Source organism: Tinamus guttatus, unplaced genomic scaffold, assembly GCF_059628265.1.
Source record: "Tinamus guttatus ecotype Peru unplaced genomic scaffold, ASM5962826v1 Tinamus_guttatus_pri_ptg000915l, whole genome shotgun sequence".
Classification (NCBI taxonomy): domain Eukaryota; kingdom Metazoa; phylum Chordata; class Aves; order Tinamiformes; family Tinamidae; genus Tinamus; species Tinamus guttatus.
This window is the reverse complement of record NW_028289449.1, coordinates 422160-445409: the sequence shown is the minus strand read 5'-3', so window position 1 is coordinate 445409 and position 23250 is coordinate 422160. Positions and strand designations below refer to the sequence as shown.

The window sequence follows — 23250 nt, the reverse complement described above, 5'->3', positions numbered from 1 at the left end:
TTAACACACATGTTATTGGAGCTGCCCTGTCCGGATATCTCCTCATTACTAAGGCTAGAAATGCAGAAAGAAAATGACCTCTGCCATTACTAGAGCCACAGGCAGGTTGTGATTAGTGATCAGAGCTGAAGGCAAGGTTAAGTGTATGGTGTTGTCTTTCTGTCTGCAGTGGTTATGTGCCCCCATAACCTGCCGTGATTTGGCCGCGTTCATGAGCAAGGCTAAATCAACTAGCTGCTTCTGCCTGTGCAGAGGGGAAGAGAAGGATGGCAGCAGTGTCTGTGAGCATGGTGCTGCTTCTAAAGCCTGGTACGTGCACACGAAGGAAGTCCAGCTCCCTTAGAGAAAGGTGTTTATTAAAACCACGTGTTTCCATACTGCTGATGGAGGTCTCCGGGCTCTCGCGTGGCCCAGGCCGTGGTGCCACCTCGCTCGATGGCAGTGTCGCGAGCACCAGCCACCGTGGCAGGGTCACAGCGCGCGAGGGTGAGCGCAGCACGGGGCTCTGCGGGCGCCGTGGGGCCGGAGGAGCCTGGGGCCAACATCCACGGTCGGGGGTCGCAGCTCGCCCGGCCCGGCCCTGCCTCCCGGCACGTGGCCGGTCCCGGCATGAGGAGCAGCGCAGGCTGCGCGCGGGCCCGTCCCGGCTGGGCCGCTGCCAGGGCCGCCTCACGGCCGCGGGGGCGCACGTAGAGCCGCCCCGCGGTGCCCTCCCTCCCGCAGGGCTTCCCGCTCCCTCCCAGCCCTCACCACGGTGCCCGGTGCCTTGGCTGCGGCAGCCGTGCTAAGAAAAGAGCCACTCGTCTTGTTAGAAGCTGGGTGAGGAGCGTTTATGAGGAGCAGGTAGGAGTGCGGAGGCGTCGCACGCTGGCCTGGCTGCCAGCGACGGCGCTGGGAGCGTTGCCACGTGCAGCTCCTCAGCCCTTGTCGTCCGGGCCGCCTGGCACGGCGCCCCCGGGAGCCTCTGCAGCTCCGCCAGTCTCTGCACTGCTCCAAAGCTCTCCTTTCCCTTTTTATTGCTGTCTTTCAGTTCTCAAGCACAGCTCCTGGGCTATCATCTCGGTACGTACTCTCTGGGCAGCCCGGTGAAGTTCCTTTTTCTCAGGGCCTCATCCACAGTCAGGATGTAGCTGTTGATCAGGTCCTTCATCTCTGGGGTGAACGGCTCAAAGCCCTTCTGCTTAGTACCCGAGCGCTTGAAATTCCCATCCCGGTTGTTTTCCACGCACAGCAGCCGGTCCTCTGTCACCGTCATGTTCAGGAACGCCACCATCTCCCTCAGCGTGGGGATGAGGCTCTGCTTTAGGTCCTCATAGTGGATGACGAGCAGGCGTTTCCCATACTTGAGCCAGTCCAGGACGTGGGACGCCCACCACGAGGCGTAGCTATTCACAAAATCAGGCCATTCTAGTGGGAAAGCAGGGGAAGGAGACTGCGTTAGTCATGCTGAGCTTTAACCATTTCCCACATGTTACCTTGGTGCAAGGTGATAGCTCTAATGCTGGTCTAAGCTTTGGGTGGCCCGAAGCATATCCTTTCACCATTGTGGTTCTCCTACCTTTTAATGCCCTTTTCAAATGTTGCCTGAGAAGGCCGGCAGGGCTGCCCTTGCTCCTCCGTGTGTGTGTATGCAGCGTCCGGCACGATGCCGCTGTGCTCCTGGCTGGGGCCCTGCGTGCTGCTGACTTCAAATGTGCCACCTGCTCACCCCCCTGCTCTGGGGAGGCTGGGTAGGAACTAGGATTAACGAGGAAGGTTCTCCTCTTCCTGCGCGTGAGAAGCAGCACTTGCTGCTTGTGGCCCTCAGTTTAATTTTCTGCGGGTTGTGATAGAGGCGCCTGAAGGCTGGAGCTCGGGAGCGGTGCCTTACCTTTGCTCTTCCAGTTCCTGTCTGTCGCGTAGCCCAGGTGCCCGGCGTATTTCCTGTTGAACTCGGCCACCAGTGACTTGTACGGGTTCCTTATCAGCAAGATTGCGGAGTCAAACATCTCGATCTCTGTCTTACCGCTTTCATGTGTTTTCACACAGACGGTCCTTCTGCTTCTCCAGTGGTCCTTTTCTCCTTTAAAACCTGTTTTGTAAGGACAGCATGATTTGGTTTTTCGCTTGTAAGGATGTCTGTGCCTTCCACATTATAAAACATAGTGTAAAATGTTATGAGCACCGCTTTGATCATCTAGGGCCCGGGGCTAGAGCTGGAGTTTATTCTTGGCCTTGCCTCTGACCACTACCAGGCATCGTCGTTTTACTTGGCTTGGGGCCCTCTTTCTGCGTGTCCTCGTTGCCTGCCCCTAGGAGCCCTTGCCTGCCTTGCAGCGGGGGCGCGTGCTGGAAGGCAGCGCCCGTGCTCCGGGGCGCCTCGCTGCGGACAGCGCTGCCCTTCGCAGGGTCGCTCTGCCGCTTGCTGTCACGCGCCCGGGGGGTGGCCTCTCCAAGCAGCGGTAGCACTTAAACTTATCCCAGATCTCCCGCGTGCTGCTGAAAGGTCTCGGGGTTCTGCCCGTGCGTCTTTTGGGCTGTTCGTTTGCATGGGAGCTGCATGTGCACCTGCACAGCGAGAGCACTGCAGGTGACTTGCAGCTTTGCAGAGTGCTTTTGTGGAATACCTGCCTGTCAGGCTTCACCTGCTTCCTTTTTAAGTGTCTGCTGTCTCCATCACATGAGCCCTCTCATTCCAAAGACATGTTTAGGCGTTACCAGATGTGATGATAGTGACAGCCTATTTCATTCTAAACAGGAGACTGTCAGAGCAGGTAAAGGGCTGTCCCAAACGCTTGGCTTCCCCACTGCTGGGAACGGTACCTTTGTTGTATAGGGTGCCATCGAAGTAGTAGCTGCCCGTGTAGTATCCCGTGGCATGTTCTATTAAGTGACGAGCCCAGGTATTCCCAGCCCCAGGAAAGCTAGACAAAGCAACGAACACTTTGGATTTTGTGGTTAAGAACTTCCGGTCTGTGCAGCGGGTGTCTGTGGAGCACAGAAGAGATTTTACTGTTAGCATTGTGGCTTTTTAATAATCCTATCAACGGCGCATGATTACAGGGTATATTTCAGCTTTTTTTATACTTTTATCAATGCAAGGTATCAATTTGAGTCTTGGTTGTGAGTCAGCTACTTCCCAAAATTAATTCATCCATAAGAAGCTGAAGAGATTATCCTCTGGAGAGGTTTTTGCCGGGTTTGTGTTAGGACATGCTTTATTGTTGGAACTGCAGCTAACTATTGTACTTGCCAGCAAGTCCTGACAAAAGGCCTTGGATGCCTGTTTGTCACCTGCTGCTTGCTGGCAGGCCACCTCTTCAGCGAAGGCCGGAACGCGCTTTGTGCCTGCGAACCGCCGGAGAAGCCCCTCCTGCTGACGGGAGCTCCGGTTCAGTTAGACCTCTTAGGCCTTTCTGAGGCAAATCACAGCCTAAGGCAGTTAAAACCCAGGTCATGCAAATTCAGTGGGGACCAGACACCTGCTTTTCATATGTGATTTTTGAAAATCCCACCCTTATTTCTCTGGGTGCCATCAAAAACGAACGTGGTAAGACATAGTAGGAGTTCAGTGGAGCTAGATGCATGTGCGCGGGTGGGATGCAGGTGAAGGGGACTGGGAACCGGAGCGCAGCGATCCTTATTCCCCACCGCCCCGCGGATGCTTTCCCAGCCTGCGTCGCGTTTGCTTCATCTGCAAAGCAACTAACTTTTCCTGCCGGGAGTCCCTGTTACTTAATGAAAAGATGTTGGGAAAATACTTGGAAAAGCACGTGTGTGAGGGGAAGTGCAAGGGGGGAAATGAGGGGGCACGCCGCGCTCCTGCCCGCGCGCGAGAGCCGTGCCTGCGGCAGAGCCGCGGCCGTACCTTGCACCGGCGTCTGGTAGACCAGGCAGTGGGTGCCGGCCGCCGCGGCGCCCGCTCCGTTGCCGCTGCGCGGCCGCCGGCAGCGCGGCCCCTCGGCGCCGTCGTGCAGCGTGAAGCGCCGCGTGGGGTAGCCGCAGTAGCACTCCGTGCCCCGGATCACCGCCAGCGGGAACTCCTGCCAAAGGAGAGCGCGTCAGCGCGCCGGGGCCGCCGCAGCGGTGGCCTGGGCACGGCCTCCCGATGGCGGGAGCAGAGCAGCATTTCTCCTTTCACTGTAAAGCCTGTGTTTCATATTCTATTACTGGAATTTCTGAGTGTTTTTTCTTTATTTATAAAAAAGGAAGTCAGTAATATTCCGCAGCACTCAGTGCAGAATTTCACCTTACATCTTCAGTGAAGCTATAGTTCTTATTTACCCTCCAAATCTGCACTGGCAATCAGATGCTGCCTCTTAAGCCTCCATTTTTAGACTCCAAATTGAGCATTTGGCTGGTAGAAGGTTTAACTTGTTCGGTTGGCTTCACTGGGATTTGTGAAGGAAACCTGCCCTTAAACTTAACGCCGTAAGGGGAAAATGAGAATTCAGACCCACTAACTGCTGCATCTTTCAAAAGAGAGGCCAAGCCCTAAAAAAACACGAGTATCCTAGTATGCCTTTTTCACATATTGGGTAAAGCAAATGTGAGAGTTACTGCATTTATTTTTGGAAAGAGCTTTGAAGAACAGGACACCAAGTGATTTTTACTGCTTGTGTCTGGGGAACCGTGCTGACTGCCCGTGTGGCTCAGCGCGAGGACGCGGAGCTGCCCTGAACTCATGCTTGTGAACCGTGAACGCTTCGGGCTATGAGGAATGAGATGTCACTAAACTTTCGGTGCACCCGTCTGACGTGGCTGCAATGCAATAGTGCTGCTGTATTGAGAAATGAAGTGGTGCAGCAGCACCAGGGCCGGGAACATCTGTAACACGGGAAGGAGGGGAGAGATCTTTGTCCTCAAAGAAACCCTGTCTCCTGTGGTAAGTAGAAGAAGTAAATAAATGGTCTCTGGGGCTGAAGAACTGGTGATAAGGAATAAATCCATGAAGGTCAATTTAGTGCAGTATGAGGAAACATGAGGTCCTGTGCTAATGAATCTTAATTTTTCTTTACCCAGGCACGCAGCTTCCCTCTCAAATTATGCTAATAATAACGAAGAGAAGTTTTAGAAGGAAAAGTGTGCTAATTATTTGCAGAAGAAATATGCAGTTGCTTATGTGCCTTATAGGAAAAGCACACTTACTGTTCGGGTAAAATTGGCCGTAAAATTCAGTCCTCCTCATACTGGGAAGACTGTGCTTGCTTTTTCTTGGGTTTGCAAGGTGTCCTTGATGAGTGGATCAGAAGTGTGTGTGCAGGGGCGGGCTCGACTTCAATGACAGAATGGTTGCAGGAAGCCCAGGGGGTTATTTGAGCACAGAGCATTGAACTCTACCTATTCCGTATCAACACTTTTTGCCTTTAAAAATCTTTTGGAGTTTGGAAGCGCGTGACAGAACTGCTGAGCAGCTTATCTCCCGCTCTTCCGCCACGTGCTTCTCTTCTGATAAGGAGTCAAATACAACACATGTGCCATCTGTGCCCAAACAGCCAACATTTGCTTAGTGAATGAGATGTGACATTGTCAGAAACTATTTACGGATTTGATCCAAGGGCAAAATATTTCTGTTTCTGCCTGCAAATACAAGTTTTCCCCTTAAGATGAAGCAGCGTTGTTCCATTTGAGAAATTAGTAAATGACCTGGCCCTCAAGCATAACCTAAAATGAAAATGTACCAATTTTGTTCTACTTGGCATTTGTAAAGTGTTTGTTTGTTTTGGAAGCTTGGAGAATTTATTAAGAGACCTGTTAAGAGACCTAAATATTTCTTCCTTCCTGGGCGGGGGGGAAGCGGTGCTGGGGGAGTAGCTACATGTGGCTGCGATTCCCGAGCGCGAGGCTGCGACCGGGCTGGGAGCTGCTCGTGCCTCCGACGTGCTTTAGTGCAAGGCCACCTGGCCAGGGCGCGCAGCGGATGGACTCGCTCGCTGCCTTTCCCGTTTTAGGGCTGTTACTTGGCCTCTCTGTCACCCTAAAAGTACGGAATTAATTGTGAAGGATGGAGACAAATCATGCCCTTACTCCATTTCAGGAAACGTTCCTTTAGCAACATAAAATGACGCTTCTTTGCTCAGGTAGCTAATTTAGACGTGGCACACACAGTGCCTTTTTCGTGTCAAATCCTTGCACATTTGTCAATTGCAAAGAGAAACCAAGATAACAAGAATTGCCTCTTTCACCTCCCCACTCCGTATTCCTTCAGTGCTGCTGGCTTTAATATGATGGCAATTTTTAAATCAAAGGAAGACCTTGCCTTTAACTGTTTGAACTGTTTTGTTTCGTCAAGTATATTAAACTGTCAAACCTCATTTTTACATTTGCAGAATGACTGGGGAAATTCAAGTAATAATGTTGCTTTACTCACAACATAAAGGTTTCAGCACCATGACTTGATCCTGAAAATGCAGAGCATTTTTCAGTTCTCTAGGAGATATCTAGGAGTTTATTTCCATAAAAAATAAATATATATGTCTCTTCTTTCTCAAAATGCATGTTGAAGCCAGAGTGTTTTCAGTGAGTGTGCTGTGATCATTGTAAAAGCCTGGCAATAGTTCCAGGGAATGCAGCAGGATCCTGTAGTGCTGGCACTATAATCAGCACCCTGATTATTCGGCTTGTGTGCCGATCTGATGGTGCATGTGGACCGATTGCAAAATAACATATTCGATCCTGTCTTCCCATCACTGTTTAATCAACAGCTAAAATCCACCCACTTTAACTCATTTTGTGTATTTATGCAAGTACCAAATGATGGATACTTCTTTAAGCAAATACATGTTTTTTAAGTGCAGGACTAGTCCACTTCAAGTTCGACACACGTAAATCTGCCTTTCACTTAAACATCACAGTTTAAGTGCTGTAACAAAAGCAGTCATTCTCCAGTAGCAACATGGATAATGTAATGATTCAGTTATGGTTTCTGTTAGATAATATTCAAATTATGGATTCCCAATAGAATAAAAACATACCCTCGTTACTCTGCTAAATTCCTTTCCTGTTCCTTTACTAACTTTCTTAAGACAAAGTTAAAAGTTTTCTCTTAAAGTGCCAAAAGCATAAGACAGGGATGGGCTACCTGTGAAAGGAAATGTCTTTCTCAAGTGCAAATAATGTGTTTGGGTCATTTGAGATTGGGCAAGGTCCCTTTGCAGTAAATCTAGATGTCATTCATCGTGGTTCCCTTGGCACGGATGTTCCAAGAGCAAAGAATAAACCATGCCCTGAATAAAAATGCTGGCTTGTTCATGCTGCCCTGTTACGGCAGGGGGGCAGCCCCTGGATGTGTCCCGGTCCCGAATTAACCCCCTCTCGCTGCTCCGACACAGTCAGTGGCCTGCGGTTGCTTGCACCAGCTGAGGAGCTGGCCTGGGTATGTGTTTTACTGTGTCAAAGGGAATTCTAACTGAAGCCCCTCCTATTTCTACAAGGGGATTTGGATCAGAATCCTTTTGTTAATGGGTAAACGACAGCAAATAGCTGCGTTCAGTCTCCAGAATGACAGGTCTGCTTCTGGAGTTGATGTTCTTGGCATATTCTTGAAGAATCACCCTTGTGGATCAAGATGTTGCTATTCTGTGCTTAATATAGTTGTTTTAGTCTTATATACAACTACATAGAATAGCTGACTAATAAAGGGGCCGATTTAAAAAAAAAAAAAAAAAAGCCTAAATCAAATGGTGAAGGCTTATCTCCTTTGGGATTCAGGTTGCTTTATGGAAGATCATATATGAAAATTATGGCTTCTGGCCAAGGGACCTGGCAGAGAATCACTTTCCTGGCTGTGTTATGGGATGTTGATGAGTTGCTATTAAGCCATGTCATCACTGTGTTAATTAAGAAAAAAAAGATAATTAAAGGTATTTAGCAGGTTTCATCTAAAGTTGTTACCTCAAATTCATTCCTCTGATGCTTCCACACTCCTACTGCAGTCGAACTAATAAATGTGGTGCGTCTTGCAATTGTTTTTCTTTCAAGCCCTGAAGAGCAAAAGATTTACTTCTGCTTTTAAGTATCCAGCTAGTCCCCTTAAAAGGCCTGCTAGCTTAATCTGAATGCATAAATTTGGTGAGATGGTTCTTTTTCCCGTAATGTGCTGTACTAAAATGACAAGGCTTTCTGGATTTCAGGACAACTAAGGTGTTCTTAGCATCTAGGAAGCCGGACATCTTCTTTTGAAAGGAAGAGAATCGAAGCCAGGACAAATGTTAATAATCTGTTAGAACAGTTGTCGTATCACCTGGAGTTAAAGCTCAGTCTGATCCTGTACCAGCTCCTGCTCACACTGAGTTGCTGGTAGTTTGTGTACATTGTAGTTCTTCCTTCGTTTTGCATTGTATCCTCACTTATTAGAGCATTAATCACTGAGATGAATGGAGTTGCTTTTATGGGGGGTGATTTGAATGAAATTGAAATCTGGCAGTTTGATCGTAGTGGTTTTTTTCCACTTTGACCTGATTATTTGTAGAAAGTGTACACACCAAAAGCAAAGTGTGAAATAAAAATGCGGCCTTCCCCCCAAAGCACTTGCAAGCTGTGTTGCAGGTTTCATTGAAAAAGATCGACCACAGATTTCACAAGTTTTTCCATCCCGCATCCTTCATCCAAAGCTAATAACACTGAGCTGCTCTGTCTGTGCCAGCTGAGGCATGCAGAAAATCACATTGCCACCACAGAAACGTTACAGGGAAAAAAAAGAACGGCCAACTTGGAAAATGTGAAATTGTAAGAAAAGGTGTAATCCTGGTACTTGTGATGTTGTGTAGCATTTTCCTAGGAGATAGAAAGTGGTATTACCCTGTACAAGAACTGAATACTGTAATATTCTAAGTCATGCATAATAACTAGACGGGTGGATGTGCAATCGCTGTTCCTCCAGTGGAGGAAGATCTTGCCAGCTTTTCTGCAGGCAAATGTTCTATTCTAGTCATTTTGCAGAGGTGAGAATGGTGCCTAGTAGAACTAAGAGGAGAGAAAAAGGGTAAATAGTTGTTAACCTAGATCTTTCCCTGCTCTTCTGATGAAGCTTTTACTGCACATTTTCATGTGTGGAGGAGATGAGCGTGTGTATATGCATGTAACGTGCCATTTACGTAGGGCAGTTCACTGCAGAGTCAATCCATGATGCCTTCTCCAGACACGCTGGTATAAAGGATAGGTTGACTGGGAATGGCCTTCCCACTCGATATTGCAGAACTACTAAGATTACTCTAGCTGGTTATTAAGGAAAGTTGTTGTTCATACCTTAATAGTTTTAATCAATCTTGTGATGCTAGCAGACAAAATAATTGCATGTTCGCCATAGTGCAGAAGACTGTGGCTGCAGGCTAAATGCGACCACAAAGGGAAGCTTCTGAAAAGCCCATGAGAGCAGGAGGACGGGAAGGGGTCCCTCCTCCAGCAGCAGCCACTAAAGCACGAGGGGCCAGATGTGCCCTCCCGTTAGGCTGCCTGCATCTACGAGGGTCAGACCCTCTTTCGGCTCGCGTGTCCATGGTGTGACTGGACAAACTAGGGTGTCTCTTCAGAGCAAGAGCCCCCAGGCAGCCATGGGTCTGGCGTGTGCCGGAGCCAGTACCGCACTGCCCTGCTCTGGGGTCCTGCTGGCACCGAGCAGCCCAAACGCAGCCCGTCTCCAACGTGGAAGAGGCTTGTAAAGAAGGTGCAGAGAAGCTCCCCTGCACTAGGTATGCTTGCCTGCTAAAACAGTTCTCTTGTGGCTATTTTTTAACTGAGCTTATATGCTGAGGGTGCTGAAGCTGTGTTTAAGGAGGACAGATGCAGCTACATGCTGAACGGTGGGCAGGGGAGCAGTGGGACCTTTGCTGAGCGCTGCTGCTTTGCGCGCTGCAGAGCTGCTGTTCCCAAGGCCCCGCTGCTCCCCGTGGCTGCAGGAGCTGGGACGCGCGCGGTGCCGCCCCGGGCGCCTCCGCCTCTGCTCTCGGGTGCGCTGTGACAGGGAAACAGAACTGACCTTTCCTGCGGATCGTATTTGTCACGTAAATGGCTTTTCTGCGCGTCACATCCAGTGGCATAATTCTAATAACCTTCCTTCCCACCTTCCCCATGCAAGAGCAATCGGACCAGATATATCACTAGATATTTATTCTGATGAGTTTTGTCCTTCAGAAACTCATTTACATATTCAAAGCTCTAAGGTACTAAACTTTCCTATTCTCTTAGTAGATTAAAATTTAAAATAACAAAAACAAAAACAAAAAAAAAAAAAAGAAAAAGGATGTGAAATGAGAACTGTTCTTACTTTCTTGGAGCAAAATTCAGAGCACATCTCCACCGTCAAATTGGGCTGTATCAAAGAGGCTGGAAAGGTGTCTGTTAAATTTTCTGGAGCTCTAAAACATCCTCGATAGATAACATTCCTCCCTGCAGGGATATGAAATAGGTTTCTCTTGAGAAAACAATGTCCATAGTATCCTACCACTATCACAAAGAACAATATTTGGTTCAGAAGCTAAAAAAATAAACTTTATATTCCAAATGCTTTAGAAATAAGAGAAACCATGATATACACTAGAAAAGCGTGTTCCAAATCCCATGGTGTTGAAAGGAGCACATGCCTTTAGCTTTGTACTGACTGCTAAAAGTAGGGCTGCAGCAAAGAGTTTAAATTAAATTCCACCAGTGGAGGGCATTGCTATTGTTTGCAAGTTCCAGTTTTCTTTTGAGGACATACTTTCCCCTGAAAGGCTTAAAAACCCTGATAAAAATCTACAAAGCTTCCCCTGATCTGCACAAGAAAAGGAGTGGAATTTAAATGAATTCAGAAAGCCCCTAAGGGACTCACCTTCCTGCACAGCTGCTGCGGTACTGAGATATCCCTCTTCTCTCCCTATTCACTAGCTCCTTTCAGGGAAAGGGGGTTTGCTGCATCCCTCGAAATCTAAAGGAGGCTTTTGTGAGTTGTTCAGGGAGAAAAGCTCTCCTAAAGTCTTCAGCATCAGCTCTGATCTCATCTGCTCTTGTATAAATGCCACAGAGCTTGGCAGAGTTGCTCCATTTTTTCATCAGTGTGAGATCAGGATTTGGCCCTAACCCTTGCTACTTATAGTAGTATAATTCTCCCTCCTGCTCCTAATAAAACCAAACTTCCTCCTGATAAAACCAGATGAAATCCCCAAAGTATCATAGAAACTTACTGCCCCAGGCATAGCAATGGGCTCACGGAGGTGAACTGATGGTAATGAAGACAGTGATATTGTGCGACTAGGTTAGAAAGAGAGGAGACTCTTTGTTGTGCAGCACTTCCGAAATCCCTGGAATTTTATGGCCTTTACAAAGGTGGAAAATGTCTTCATGTCATGGATGTTTGGATAAATAGAGATGAAGTAATTTGCTGGCGTCACTTAATAGGGAGAAATGTGGGTTTGAGGATGAATTTGGGTCTTCTGAGTCCTGTCCATCGCTGTGTTCTTGAGGCACTGCTGCCTATTGTAAGCAATTCTCAACAGAATTGATGTGGGAAATGTGTTGGATAAGCAGCGATGTAGTGCCATTTTGAAGGACGGTTTTGGTTCTATGTGAATTTTCTGTTAGAAGGGCCCAGATTCTCCCCTAGGAGCCAAAAGCAAATCTCTTCAGCCCCTCGCTTACAAGGGTGTTGGAGGTTTGTCCTTGGCCGTACAAGGGTGTGCCTGGGTCAGACGGGGGATACGCTCCAGAAATGCGTCTGCCGAATGGTCCCTGCTCTCGGGGCCTTTCTTTGCATCGTGGCGCAGTCTCGTGCCTCGGCACGTGGGTTCCCTTTGGTGAAAGCAGGGCAGAGGTGCAGAGGCGGGCGCTGATGCTCCCTGCTTGCCCTTGTACGGCCTTCAGCCTGTAGAGCTAGTCCAAAGTAAAGACCTCAGCGCGTGGGGGCGTCGGGCCGGGGCCGCGCAGCAGCCGCGCTGCTCTCCAGCCCTGCTGTGCCGTGGGCCTTGCCAGCGTAGCGTAGCTGGAGACACTGCCTTTTTCAGTAAGGGAAAATAAACCTGCAGTAGTATCCCTGACGCTGTACTTACAAGGTGTTTCACATCAGGGATGTGTTTTCTGTCTCGCAACTTTCTCGGTCAAAAGTTTTAGAGCCATTTGATGATCTAGTTTGTCTCCTCTCTGTAACACACAGCAGAATCCTACTTGGTTACTGCAACCCAAACTTGAATTCCTGCCCGGAGCGTCTCCAGAGCGGCGTGGCATCCGCCTCGGCGCCTGCAGGTCGCAGGCTCGATCCCTGCCGTGCGGGACACTGCTGCACTAAGTGCCACCCACTCCGTTTGAGGTTTGCCCAGTACGTTTCTGTCCCCGAAATGTCTTGACTGACTCGGTGCCTTTCGTGGGCTGCTTCCAGGGCCCAGCGCGCCAGATGTGCCCTTTGGCAGCTGACGCGCGTGCACTCGCGCAGGGAGCGCGTTTCTGGCGTCCCCGTTGGCTGCTCGCCGGGGCGCGGAGCCCTCCGCTCCTGCGGGCTCCCTCGCTGCCGCCGGCCCCGCTCGGCCTGGCGGCCCGGCCGCCCCCGCGGGAACCCTCCCAGCGGGACCGCCCGCGGCAGCACCGGCTTCCTGACCTCAAAGGGCGCTCCGGAAAAACCAGAAACCTCGGCCTGATGTTCATCGGCACGCATTTACACACTGAATAAGACACGTGGATTAGTCAGCTCCCTTTGTAAAGACCATTTTCTCTTTTTCATCATCTTTGAGATTTTTAAACCCATCTGAGATTTGGGTGCCCGGGTCCAATGAAAAACAAGGAGGAAAATTGCATCTCCAAATGGTACTTAGAAGCTTTGAAATTCCCAAGCAAACTGGCCTCATTTTGATTCCTCCCAGGAAAGGATATAATGGGCTAGAGAAAGCGAATCCTCAATACTCGCTGGGAAGAAACAAACCATAAATAAGTTAGGCCCAGGATACATGTGAAAGTGATTAAATCAGAGGAGACAAAAGGTTCATGTCTGTTGAGTGCTATGTGGTATAAAGGCTTTCCAGGACAGTACTAAAGAATAGTCATTTCCCTCCCCACCATGATGTCTTTCCAAGTTTTTCCCCTTGGGGAACTATACATGGAACAGAAGCATCTTGTCTGGGGAGACCTTTGAATATTTTCAGAATGAAAAATCAATATATGTATTTTCTATTTAGGAGAAGATAGTAGCATGAAGAGGGGAATTCCTTCTTCATTGTGTGCCAGATTAGACTCAAATTCATCAATACCTTTGCCCAACTTCTTAATAGGGGAAAAAAATGATTTTTTGAAATTTGAAGATTTACTTTATATATTTTGTCCAGACTGACTTCCATTCTTTCAGCCTATGCCTTTATTTTATTCCTTTCCTGACATTCTTTGTTTCCTTAAGAATTACCTGTGAGATTATCTGGCACTTCCTAGAGGATTTAAATTGACTGCATAGTGGAGCAATCCCTCAAAACAGTTATTGGGGTAGTGTTGTGTGTGTGGGAGCATTCAGGGATGTGAAGATAAAACAACCTGATGCTAATTCAGAGGGAAGGAGTCTCCCTGGGACCAGGCCGCTACGAGCACTGAGAGGAGAGAAGCTCCTCTGCTTCCCAGGCTGCTTTTGAAGGACCTCCCGCTAAACCGAGCACCCATATTAAATCCCTGGAACAACCGTTACAAAAACATTTAGGATTGTGTTAAATCCTGTCAGGAACAAAACTTGAGCAGCCTGCACCAACAGTTAGAAGAGAAGGATTCCCATAAAACGCACCAATCATCCTGGAAATAGGATATTTGTGTTTCACGGGTTCTGGAGGAGCCTGTGGCCGAGCCCTGCCCCTAGGCCAGCCAGAGCCGCCCGGCCCTCTCCTCTCAGGAAAACCGGAGCTGGCTCAGTGCGTTACAGGCAAAATGTAAGGATTCACCTTGTTTTTTTAATGCCAGGTCTATTTTCTGTACTATATCTTGTAAATTATGGATTCCATTGCTGTTGCAGAGTTACTTCCCAATATACTTGTTCATCCTGATTAATATTGTCGTTAGCCTCTCAGCTCGCTTATTCCTGCATGAGTCTTTGAGAGTCGAGTATCAGTATTACTAAGGGCAGACAAAATACAAATCTGGCTCCAGGCCATCATTTGATGACTAATTCGTTAATACTTAAGGAAAAATAAATGTCACCTTTTCCAGTGAAATATGTGCATATATATTTTTACACTGAAAATGTAAACAGTGATGCAAGTCCTGGGAAACCTGCCAATGTGCCTGTCAGCCTGACACTAGCAATTTAGGTCTGTGTACCTTTGATGTATAATTTATGTGTAGCTGGGTAGATTACTGTACAAACTTTACGAAGAAATGAAATACCACCAGTACTGGCACAACTCGGGTGCTGGTGCTCGTGCTCAGCAGACAGCATCCACAGGATCTTGTGAGTTTGCCAAGAATAAAGACTGCTTAAGTGTCTGGATATTTTAAATGCTTTGGTTAGCCCAGAGGTGTATCCGCTGCATCTCCTGTGACAGCCAATTGGTGGACAAGCAGCGAGGAACATCAGTAAAGATGGAACAGAAACCCCAGCTCCTGGGGAACAGGAGTCCTGGGGAGCGCGGGACCTGGATCCCGTTTTTCTTGCTTACGGGTACCAGTGTGCTCCTCTGGAGAATCTGGCCGTTCTCCAGCTGGAATGCCGCTGGGGGTGTTTTATTCAGGATACTTTTAGCTTAGAATGGCATTGGCATGTACATTTTTCTTCCATTTATAAAATACCCAGTTTTAGAGTTCTTTCTCAAATGCATAGTTTTGCTCCTTAGTAGTGAATGTGGAAGGGATTTTTCTGGCAGTCTCCTGCTGACATTGCTATCGCTCTGCGCTGTATTTGCTGGCTCTGCAAGGGACACTGACTTTCTGTGTAGAGGGACAGAGGCAGCCCTGCAGACACCTCTCAAAAGCGCAAGGCAAGGAGCAGGACTGCTCTGGCGAGGCAGCCGGCGGCACAGGGACACGGTGCCCTCCAAGCGCCTCGTCCTCGCCCTGCTAACCCCGTGAAAATGGAGTGGGATGAGCAGCGGGAAGCGTCCGCTTGCTTGGGCCTCCCGTGGCATTGCCCCGCGCAGCACGAGCGCCGGTGCCCGGGCGCGCTGCCCTCCGGCACGCTGCACTTACGTGGCTTTGCCGCGGCGCGCGGCTCCTCCACCCTGTAGACCGAGAGCCGGTTCACGCCGCCGCACACGGAGCCCCTCTCCCCCTTGCACTCGCTGTTGCACTCCTCGGGCTTGGAGGCTGTGCTGGGCAGCCTGTTCCCGCAGTAGCACTCGGCTCCGTACTCCAGCCCGGCGTAGGCATAGGCCCTGCAGGACACCCAAGGACGCGGCTCAGGCACCCGCGTCCCTCCCTGGCAGGAGGGTTGCAGCTGCCCCCCCTGCGCCCCCCCTGCGCCCCGTTCGTACCGGGCTCCCTCCTCGGCAGCCCCGGGGGCAGCGGCAGCAGAGGACGGGACCGGCCCGGCAGAGCCGAGCTGACAGCCGCAGATCCTGGGCCACAGATTTGGGCTCAAGAACAATTTATAACAGCTGAAGTGGTAGTTTTTGACCAGAAAGTATATTTGAACAGGAAACATATTGCAAATAGTCATGCTAAAATAAAGAGCCATGGATAGGCAGCAGTGGAAATAGTCTATTTAAAGGCAGGTTGTAGAGATGCTCCATCCCTGCAGGTATGAGATAATTGCAGTTTTTGGAGATGCAATCTCTAACATATGCATGCTTTTTCTCCTTCTGAATCTGGTTCAGCTAGTTATTTGAAAAGAAAAAACTTACAGTGCAAAAAAATATCACTTTACCTCTCAGCACAGGCTTCCTGACAGTGAGATACTGTCATTTTTCTTAAGTCATAAAACACAGCTCCCTTCAATGTCCTCTCCCTGGAGTCATCACTGAAGCAGCCAATGTAAGTTCCTAGGAGTATAAAAACCACATCATTAGGCAATGTGCATGTGCCAAAAGGAGGAGAAGGACAGGCATTCCCGAGACGACAAGTGCTGCGAATGGCAAGTGGAGCTGCCCAGGATGGAGCCAGGCCCAGCAGGAGCCCAGGACGGCCGAGGCTCTTGGCACGGAGCTCTCATAAGTGGTGGTGACGGGATCAACCCAAATGAGTGGTGGGAAGGAAGGGAAGGGGAATTTCTCTGTTTTTTACTGTATAGCCTACTCTAAAGAAGGCTGCCCATCTCCTCAGAGCTACTGCTCCTTGGGGCTGTGCCTCCCTGCTCCTTCCCCTAGTAGCACAAGCGAGGCTCCTCTTCCCACACTGCAGTCACAGTCTGCTTTTCTGCCTCATCCGGGCGTTTGATCCCTCAAAACGTCCCCGTGTCACCAGGTCCTTCTCCCCTCCTGCCACTGCCCGGCGGTGGCGGCTGTTGCCCCCGCGCAGGCGCCCACAGCTCCGGTGCCCCTGCGGGAGCCGCCGACGCCGCGGGAGAAGCGGGGCCGGCTTCCGAACCAAGGGACGGGTAATCCTGAAAATGGTGTAAAGTTGGAGAAACCTTCTTGGATTTCTCCCAGGTTTTCCTGAAAAACTCTAGTTGAAATTAAGATGGTGCAAGAGAAATATTTTTAAAAATCAATTTCCCATGGGTATGCAGAGTTATATTAAAAGCTTATAATGGAAAGATAACTCCAGCCTTAACTAGGGAGCCCTGTCTAGCTATCACATTAAACGCTTTCTCTACAGTGCCAATGAATCTCTTAAAATGTCTTGCTTTACTTAACATATGAAAGATAAATATTTCTGTTAGACTGCATCCTACATTAAGCCTCTTATTTTGTTGTCATGAACAAAATGCAGTAAAATCTAGCCTGTATTTTTGTAATATATGATTGCAAGAATGACCTAGATTCCCACTATTATACAGCAAGTATATATATATATAAGTACATGTTATTAAAATATGAAGAAAGAATGGAAATTTGATTTTGGAAATAACAATATTGAGATCACAATACTGGAAAATTCAAATAGCATATGGGCTGTGGGCAAGAGGAGAATATGTGCTGAGAAATGAAATTTTAAAAGAATTTTATTAAATTAATATGAAAACCTTCCAGACAGTCTAACAGAGAATTTTAGAGCTGGGAAAATAAATCAAACATTTAAATACGACAGCAATAGTTTCAAAGAACTGCACGTTGGTAATTTGTAAACATGCAATTAGAAAATTCCCAGACACTGAATATACACCCACATGGAGCTGTCAGTGAGAGGGGAGCTATGCACCTGGCATAGGGATGTTCTGTATTTTACTGGAGACTCCTGATTTTGGTACCTAGATCCAAGCGTGCGGGACCCAGGTGTCTCCCTCGGGAGGCAGCGGGTGTAACGAGCGCCGCTGCGTCTGGTGTCTCCCCAAGCCTTGCGCGTTGCCACGAGCCCTGTGTTGGGTGTCTAGCGGTGTCTCCTCCGCTTCGGGAGTGTTTGGAGTGTTTCAGTGGCTGTCACCTTTGAAACTCTGTGCAATGGCATAACTCTGTCTAAGAGAAACAACGTAAAACATCCCATACACTGGTAGCATTCTTAACAGAAATGAGTTACTACCAAACAAATTGCTGTTTGTATTTGTGGTATTAACAGTCTTTTCCAGTAAGATGCAGTCCCTCCCAGGACAGGTTAGCAGCTACTGCAAGGGAGTCTCGGGCTGGGGCTGCACTTCAACATGCACTGTAACCACAGGGATTTTCACTGTGTTGATGCACAGAGAAGTAACAGCCTGCAAGCTTACTAGGAAATGTGAGCGGGGCAGATAAGTTACATTATATAGGAAGCTAAATTTTTAATTCATAATAATTTCCAAAGGCCTTGCAATGCTTACTAAAAGCACTGTTATTAATAATGATACTTCATTTTCAGTCTGATATTCAAATGATGCGCATTTGAATCAACATAATTCAGCAACAAGGAGCCCCTTCGGCCTTTTCTCCATCAGCAATTACAGCTTGAGCATGGCACTAGGTTAATGACTGATATGGGCATTAGCTTTAACTGATTTTTATGGATTTTTTAAAAAATTAATCTCTTTGTTTTTAATTGAGTTCTTAGGGTCATTCAGGAAATCTGTGGTGGCATCGGTCCGTACTCTTGTCACACATTTGAGTAGCGCACAAAAGCTCCCCTTGTTTCTGCACTTTGATCTCTTCTTTTGTTAACTAGGGACACCAGAGCACAGCAGGCAGCTACAGTCAGTAGAAATCCAAACCTGCCGTTTTTGTACAGCCTGGAACTGAGGAACCGTTGAGGATCCCGGGCAGTGCCTGGGTTGAGCGGCGGGTGCAGCCTGGCGCCGCGGAGCGCGCGGCTCCTCCGGGCACGGCGGGCTCGGCGCCCGCACCGTGCGCACGGGGCGGCTCTCGGCACCCAGCGCGGGCGCTGCTGCTGCGCCCCGAGCACTGCAGTTCTGTGTGCAGGGCAAGTTACTGGGATGCAGCGGGTTTTCTGGGGAACATCTGCGCTTTGCACCGTCTGTTCTCTGCCACCAAATCTGCTGGCTGTGGGATTTTGTGAAGTGCCTGGGGACACGGGGAGAACCCTGGGAGGTTGCTGCTTGGTGCTTCAGATACTCCAGCTGTTTTGGTTTGCCTGACTCACGCGGTTTGACTCATCTGGCCTACACCATCCACACCAACTTGTTTCCCCTTCCAAAAACTCATTCAGTAGTAACTACACAACACCTTTGTGGAATTTGCAGGTAACATTATTCAACAGGATAAAGAGCAGCTCGGTAATGTGGTGTCTGGTTGTTCAGATCTCATTCCTTACGGCAGTGATGCACCTCAAAGAGAAACCCTTTCTGCTGTGGAGGAAAGGTAGCACGCGAACCTTGGAGGAAAGGTAGCGCGCGAACCTTGGAGGAAAGGTAGCACGCGAACCTTGGAGGAAAGGTAGCGCGCGAACCTTGGAGGAAAGGTAGCGCGTGAACCTTGGAGGAAAGGTAGCACGTGAACCTTGGAGGAAAGGTAGCACGTGAACCTTGGAGGAAAGGTAGCACGTGAACCTTGGAGGAAAGGTAGCGCGCGAACCTTGGAGGAAAGGTAGCACGCGAACCTTGGAGGAAAGGTAGCACGTGAACCTTGGAGGAAAGGTAGCGCGTGAACCTTGGAGGAAAGGTAGCACATGAACCTTGGAGGAAAGGTAGCACGCGAACCTTGGAGGAAAGGTAGCGCGCGAACCTTGGAGGAAAGGTAGCGCGTGAACCTTGGAGGAAAGGTAGCACGTGAACCTTGGAGGAAAGGTAGCACGTGAACCTTGGAGGAAAGGTAGCGCGCGAACCTTGGAGGAAAGGTAGCACGTGAACCTTGGAGGAAAGGTAGCACGTGAACCTTGGAGGAAAGGTAGCGCATGAACCTTGGAGGAAAGGTAGCACGCGAACCTTGGAGGAAAGGTAGCACGTGAACCTTGGAGGAAAGGTAGCACGCGAACCTTGGAGGAAAGGTAGCACGCGAACCTTGGAGGAAAGGTAGCGCGTGAACCTTGGAGGAAAGGTAGCACGTGAACCTTGGAGGAAAGGTAGCGCGCGAACCTTGGAGGAAAGGTAGCACACGAACCTTGGAGGAAAGGTAGCACGTGAACCTTGGAGGAAAGGTAGCACATGAACCTTGGAGGAAAGGTAGCACGCGAACCTTGGAGGAAAGGTAGCGCGCGAACCTTGGAGGAAAGGTAGCGCGTGAACCTTGGAGGAAAGGTAGCGCGCGAACCTTGGAGGAAAGGTAGCGCGTGAACCTTGGAGGAAAGGTAGCGCGCGAACCTTGGAGGAAAGGTAGCACGCGAACCTTGGAGGAAAGGTAGCACGCGAACCTTGGAGGAAAGGTAGCACGTGAACCTTGGAGGAAAGGTAGCGCGTGAACCTTGGAGGAAAGGTAGCGCGTGAACCTTGGAGGAAAGGTAGCACACGAACCTTGGAGGAAAGGTAGCACGTGAACCTTGGAGGAAAGGTAGCACATGAACCTTGGAGGAAAGGTAGCACGCGAACCTTGGAGGAAAGGTAGCACGTGAACCTTGGAGGAAAGGTAGCACGTGAACCTTGGAGGAAAGGTAGCACATGAACCTTGGAGGAAAGGTAGCACGCGAACCTTGGAGGAAAGGTAGCGCGCGAACCTTGGAGGAAAGGTAGCGCGTGAACCTTGGAGGAAAGGTAGCGCGCGAACCTTGGAGGAAAGGTAGCACGCGAACCTTGGAGGAAAGGTAGCACGCGAACCTTGGAGGAAAGGTAGCACGTGAACCTTGGAGGAAAGGTAGCGCGTGAACCTTGGAGGAAAGGTAGCGCGTGAACCTTGGAGGAAAGGTAGCACACGAACCTTGGAGGAAAGGTAGCACGTGAACCTTGGAGGAAAGGTAGCACATGAACCTTGGAGGAAAGGTAGCACGCGAACCTTGGAGGAAAGGTAGCACGCGAACCTTGGAGGAAAGGTAGCACGTGAACCTTGGAGGAAAGGTAGCACGCGAACCTTGGAGGAAAGGTAGCACGCGAACCTTGGAGGAAAGGTAGCACGCGAACCTTGGAGGAAAGGTAGCACGCGAACCTTGGAGGAAAGGTAGCACGCGAACCTTGGAGGAAAGGTAGCACGCGAACCTTGGAGGAAAGGTAGCACGCGAACCTTGGAGGAAAGGTAGCGCGCGAACCTTGGAGGAAAGGTAGCGCGCGAACCTTGGAGGAAAGGTAGCACGCGAACCTTGGAGGAAAGGTAGCACGCGAACCTTGGAGGAAAGGTAGCACGCGAACCTTGGAGGAAAGGTAGCACGTGAACCTTGGAGGAAAGGTAGCACGCGAACCTTGGAGGAAAGGTAGCACGTGAACCTTGGAGGAAAGGTAGCACGCGAACCTTGGAGGAAAGGTAGCACGCGAACCTTGGAGGAAAGGTAGCACGCGAACCTTGGAGGAAAGGTAGCACGCGAACCTTGGAGGAAAGGTAGCACGTGAACCTTGGAGGAAAGGTAGCACGTGAACCTTGGAGGAAAGGTAGCACGTGAACCTTGGAGGAAAGGTAGCACATGAACCTTGGAGGAAAGGTAGCACGTGAACCTTGGAGGAAAGGTAGCGCGCGAACCTTGGAGGAAAGGTAGCACGTGAACCTTGGAGGAAAGGTAGCACGCGAACCTTGGAGGAAAGGTAGCACGTGAACCTTGGAGGAAAGGTAGCACGCGAACCTTGGAGGAAAGGTAGCACACGAACCTGTCTTCTCAAAACAGCCCCAGTTACCGACCGCTTCGCCCGCGATTGCTGAGCGGGAGGCCGTTTGGGCGCCGTCCTGGCCGCGAGGCGCAGGGGTGGGTGAGCAGGGCAAGGACGAGCGTTGTCCCCGCTGTTGTCCCCGCTGCGTAACCGCCCGTGCTGCGGCCAGCGGACTCGGGCGCTGCCCCACGCGAGGCAGGGGCACAGGGCTGCAGAGCCCTGCCAGAACCCTGCCCTGCCTGCCCTGGATACTGCCTTCTCTAAACGCTTCCTACCGACTAAACCAAAGCAGCTCATGTGTTTATTTGTTAGCAGCAGTTAGGGTAGCAGACTCGCACTGAAGTGAACTCAAATTTCATCATCCCTGAATGGCTTTCCATTTAGGATATCATTAAATCATGAAGCCTGGAAAATCCACAGTTTTGTACCTTGTTCTCTGGCTGCTAATGCGTGGCACCAGGCTCCCCTGTGCAGCGGTGCAATTCCTCTTGCAGTCTGCTGGCGTGTTGCTAATTTCTAGCAAACTCGCCAAACACTGAGAGCTGTCTCCGTTCCAGGAGCTCTTATCTCATGGTAGGCGGTGAGGGGACGAGGGGCTATTCTGACCTACATCGTGTGCCTCTAAGGACAGCAGAAAGCCGGGACAGCTACAGGGGCACGTTAGGACAGCAGGTCTGTTTGCAGCAGCAGCATTCAGGATGTGCAGGAAGGGCTTCACCAGCACAGGGCACCTGAAGGTGCTGTGGGCTTCTGGAGAGTCAACTCAAAACCCAGTTTTAAAGTTTTCCCCATTCTGAGGAAGAAAATTAATTAAACAGTGTTTATCTTTGCCTTCTTGAAAAGAGAGTAATTTAAAAGGGGGCAGCATATTTCACTACCTGGGCTGCCATTCAATCCAATAAAAACACTTTTCAAGGAAGTTAGAGCACAAATAGGCATGTCTGAACTTAAATTTGGCACGTGCATATGCTTAAGAGCTGGCTTGGAAGTGTTGAAGAGCTGGAAGAAAAGCATTCCTGCAAGTAGTCTTTGTGATACCTGTTAACCTTTGCCTGGAGCGGTCCTAGGGGGGATGCAGTTTCCATGCATGCCCGAAAATGGGGTAGAGGGGCCGTGCCTCTTACCTTTGCTTGCAGCCGCCCGCTCCATCCCGTTAGATCCCCTCGTGTGTGCGGGCTGCTCCTCATCAATGAACCTGTGGAACCACCTTCTGCGCAGCTGCCGGAGCTCCGAGTTGCGGGACATGAGCCACCGCGGGCTGTGCCTCTGCTCCAGGGCTGCCTCCGCCAGCACGGCCGTGCCTGCCAGGAGCCCGGCGCTCGGGCGGCCGTTCTGCATCGTCCTCGTGTCCACGCCTGTGCCAACCCCTGCCATCACGTCCGCAGCGGGCACAGCCTGATTAGCAGAGGTGCCACGCGAACCTTGCTGGATAACCAAGCGGGACCGCTGCAGCAGCAGAAGGCTGCCAGCCATCAGGTAAGCTGCTGTGAGGAAAAAGAGCAAAAACTGGGTCCGCCGAAGAAACTTCTGTAGCCTGAAGAAAGCTTTGGCCATGCCCTTGCTGAAGCTAGGCCTTCACGCCTTCCAGATGGACCCTGAATCACCACTCGCGTTGGTGCCAGTTCCTCCCATAAGTTCAGCCCATCGCTTTAGTGCCTTCTCCCTGTTCTGTCCGGATGGCGGTGCCCGCCTGGCACATCACACGTGCCCGGGCCGCGGGTTCCCGGCTGGCCGGCGGGGTTCCTGCAGGCCCGGGGGGACCTCCATTGTCGCGGCCGGTGGAGCTTGGAACAGCTGCTGCTGCAACCTGAAGTACAAAGGTGGGAGGGGAGAAAAGGGCTGGCTCAGATCCAAACAGTAGATACTTGGTATCAGGGGGGCTTTCCCCGCTGGCTCTCTCATCTAAGCATTTGTCCATCTGTTGTTTATAATTATGCACTTTAAAGACAATAATCGTATTAGAATGATTGATTAAGCAGAAGCTAAAACCAGATCTTCAGTATTACTTGCTTCTTTAACCCAAAATGCCCAAGGAATACCTGTATGATGAGGTCATTTCTCTTGGGATGTTTGGAACATTAAGTTCTCTTTTCTTTTGT

General features: G+C 49.9%; 1 protein-coding gene across 1 annotated transcript; it reads right to left on the bottom strand.

The window, feature by feature from the left end:
- Positions 1-996: 996 nt before the first annotated feature.
- On the bottom strand, positions 997-22811 carry WSCD1 (WSC domain sialate O sulfotransferase 1). Its single transcript, XM_088537976.1, has 8 exons — positions 22276-22811; positions 15773-15887; positions 15097-15281; positions 10244-10365; positions 3848-4022; positions 2803-2967; positions 1871-2071; positions 997-1407 (listed from the first exon to the last, which is right to left on the bottom strand). The coding sequence occupies exons 1-8, from the start codon at positions 22703-22705 to the stop codon at positions 1055-1057; spliced, it is 1746 nt and encodes a 581-aa protein (XP_088394102.1). The 5' UTR covers positions 22706-22811; the 3' UTR covers positions 997-1054.
- Positions 22812-23250: the final 439 nt, after the last annotated feature.

Coding starts and splice junctions, on each gene's coding strand:
- WSCD1 (XM_088537976.1), bottom strand. CDS start 22,705: ATGGCCAAAGCTTTCTTCAGGCTACAGAAGTTTCTTCGGCGGACCCAG. Junction 2,072..2,802: donor TGGCACCCTATACAACAAAG/GTACCGTTCCCA, acceptor CTTACAAAACAG/GTTTTAAAGGAGAAAAGGAC. Junction 1,408..1,870: donor CAGGAACTGGAAGAGCAAAG/GTAAGGCACCGC, acceptor CTTTCCCACTAG/AATGGCCTGATTTTGTGAAT.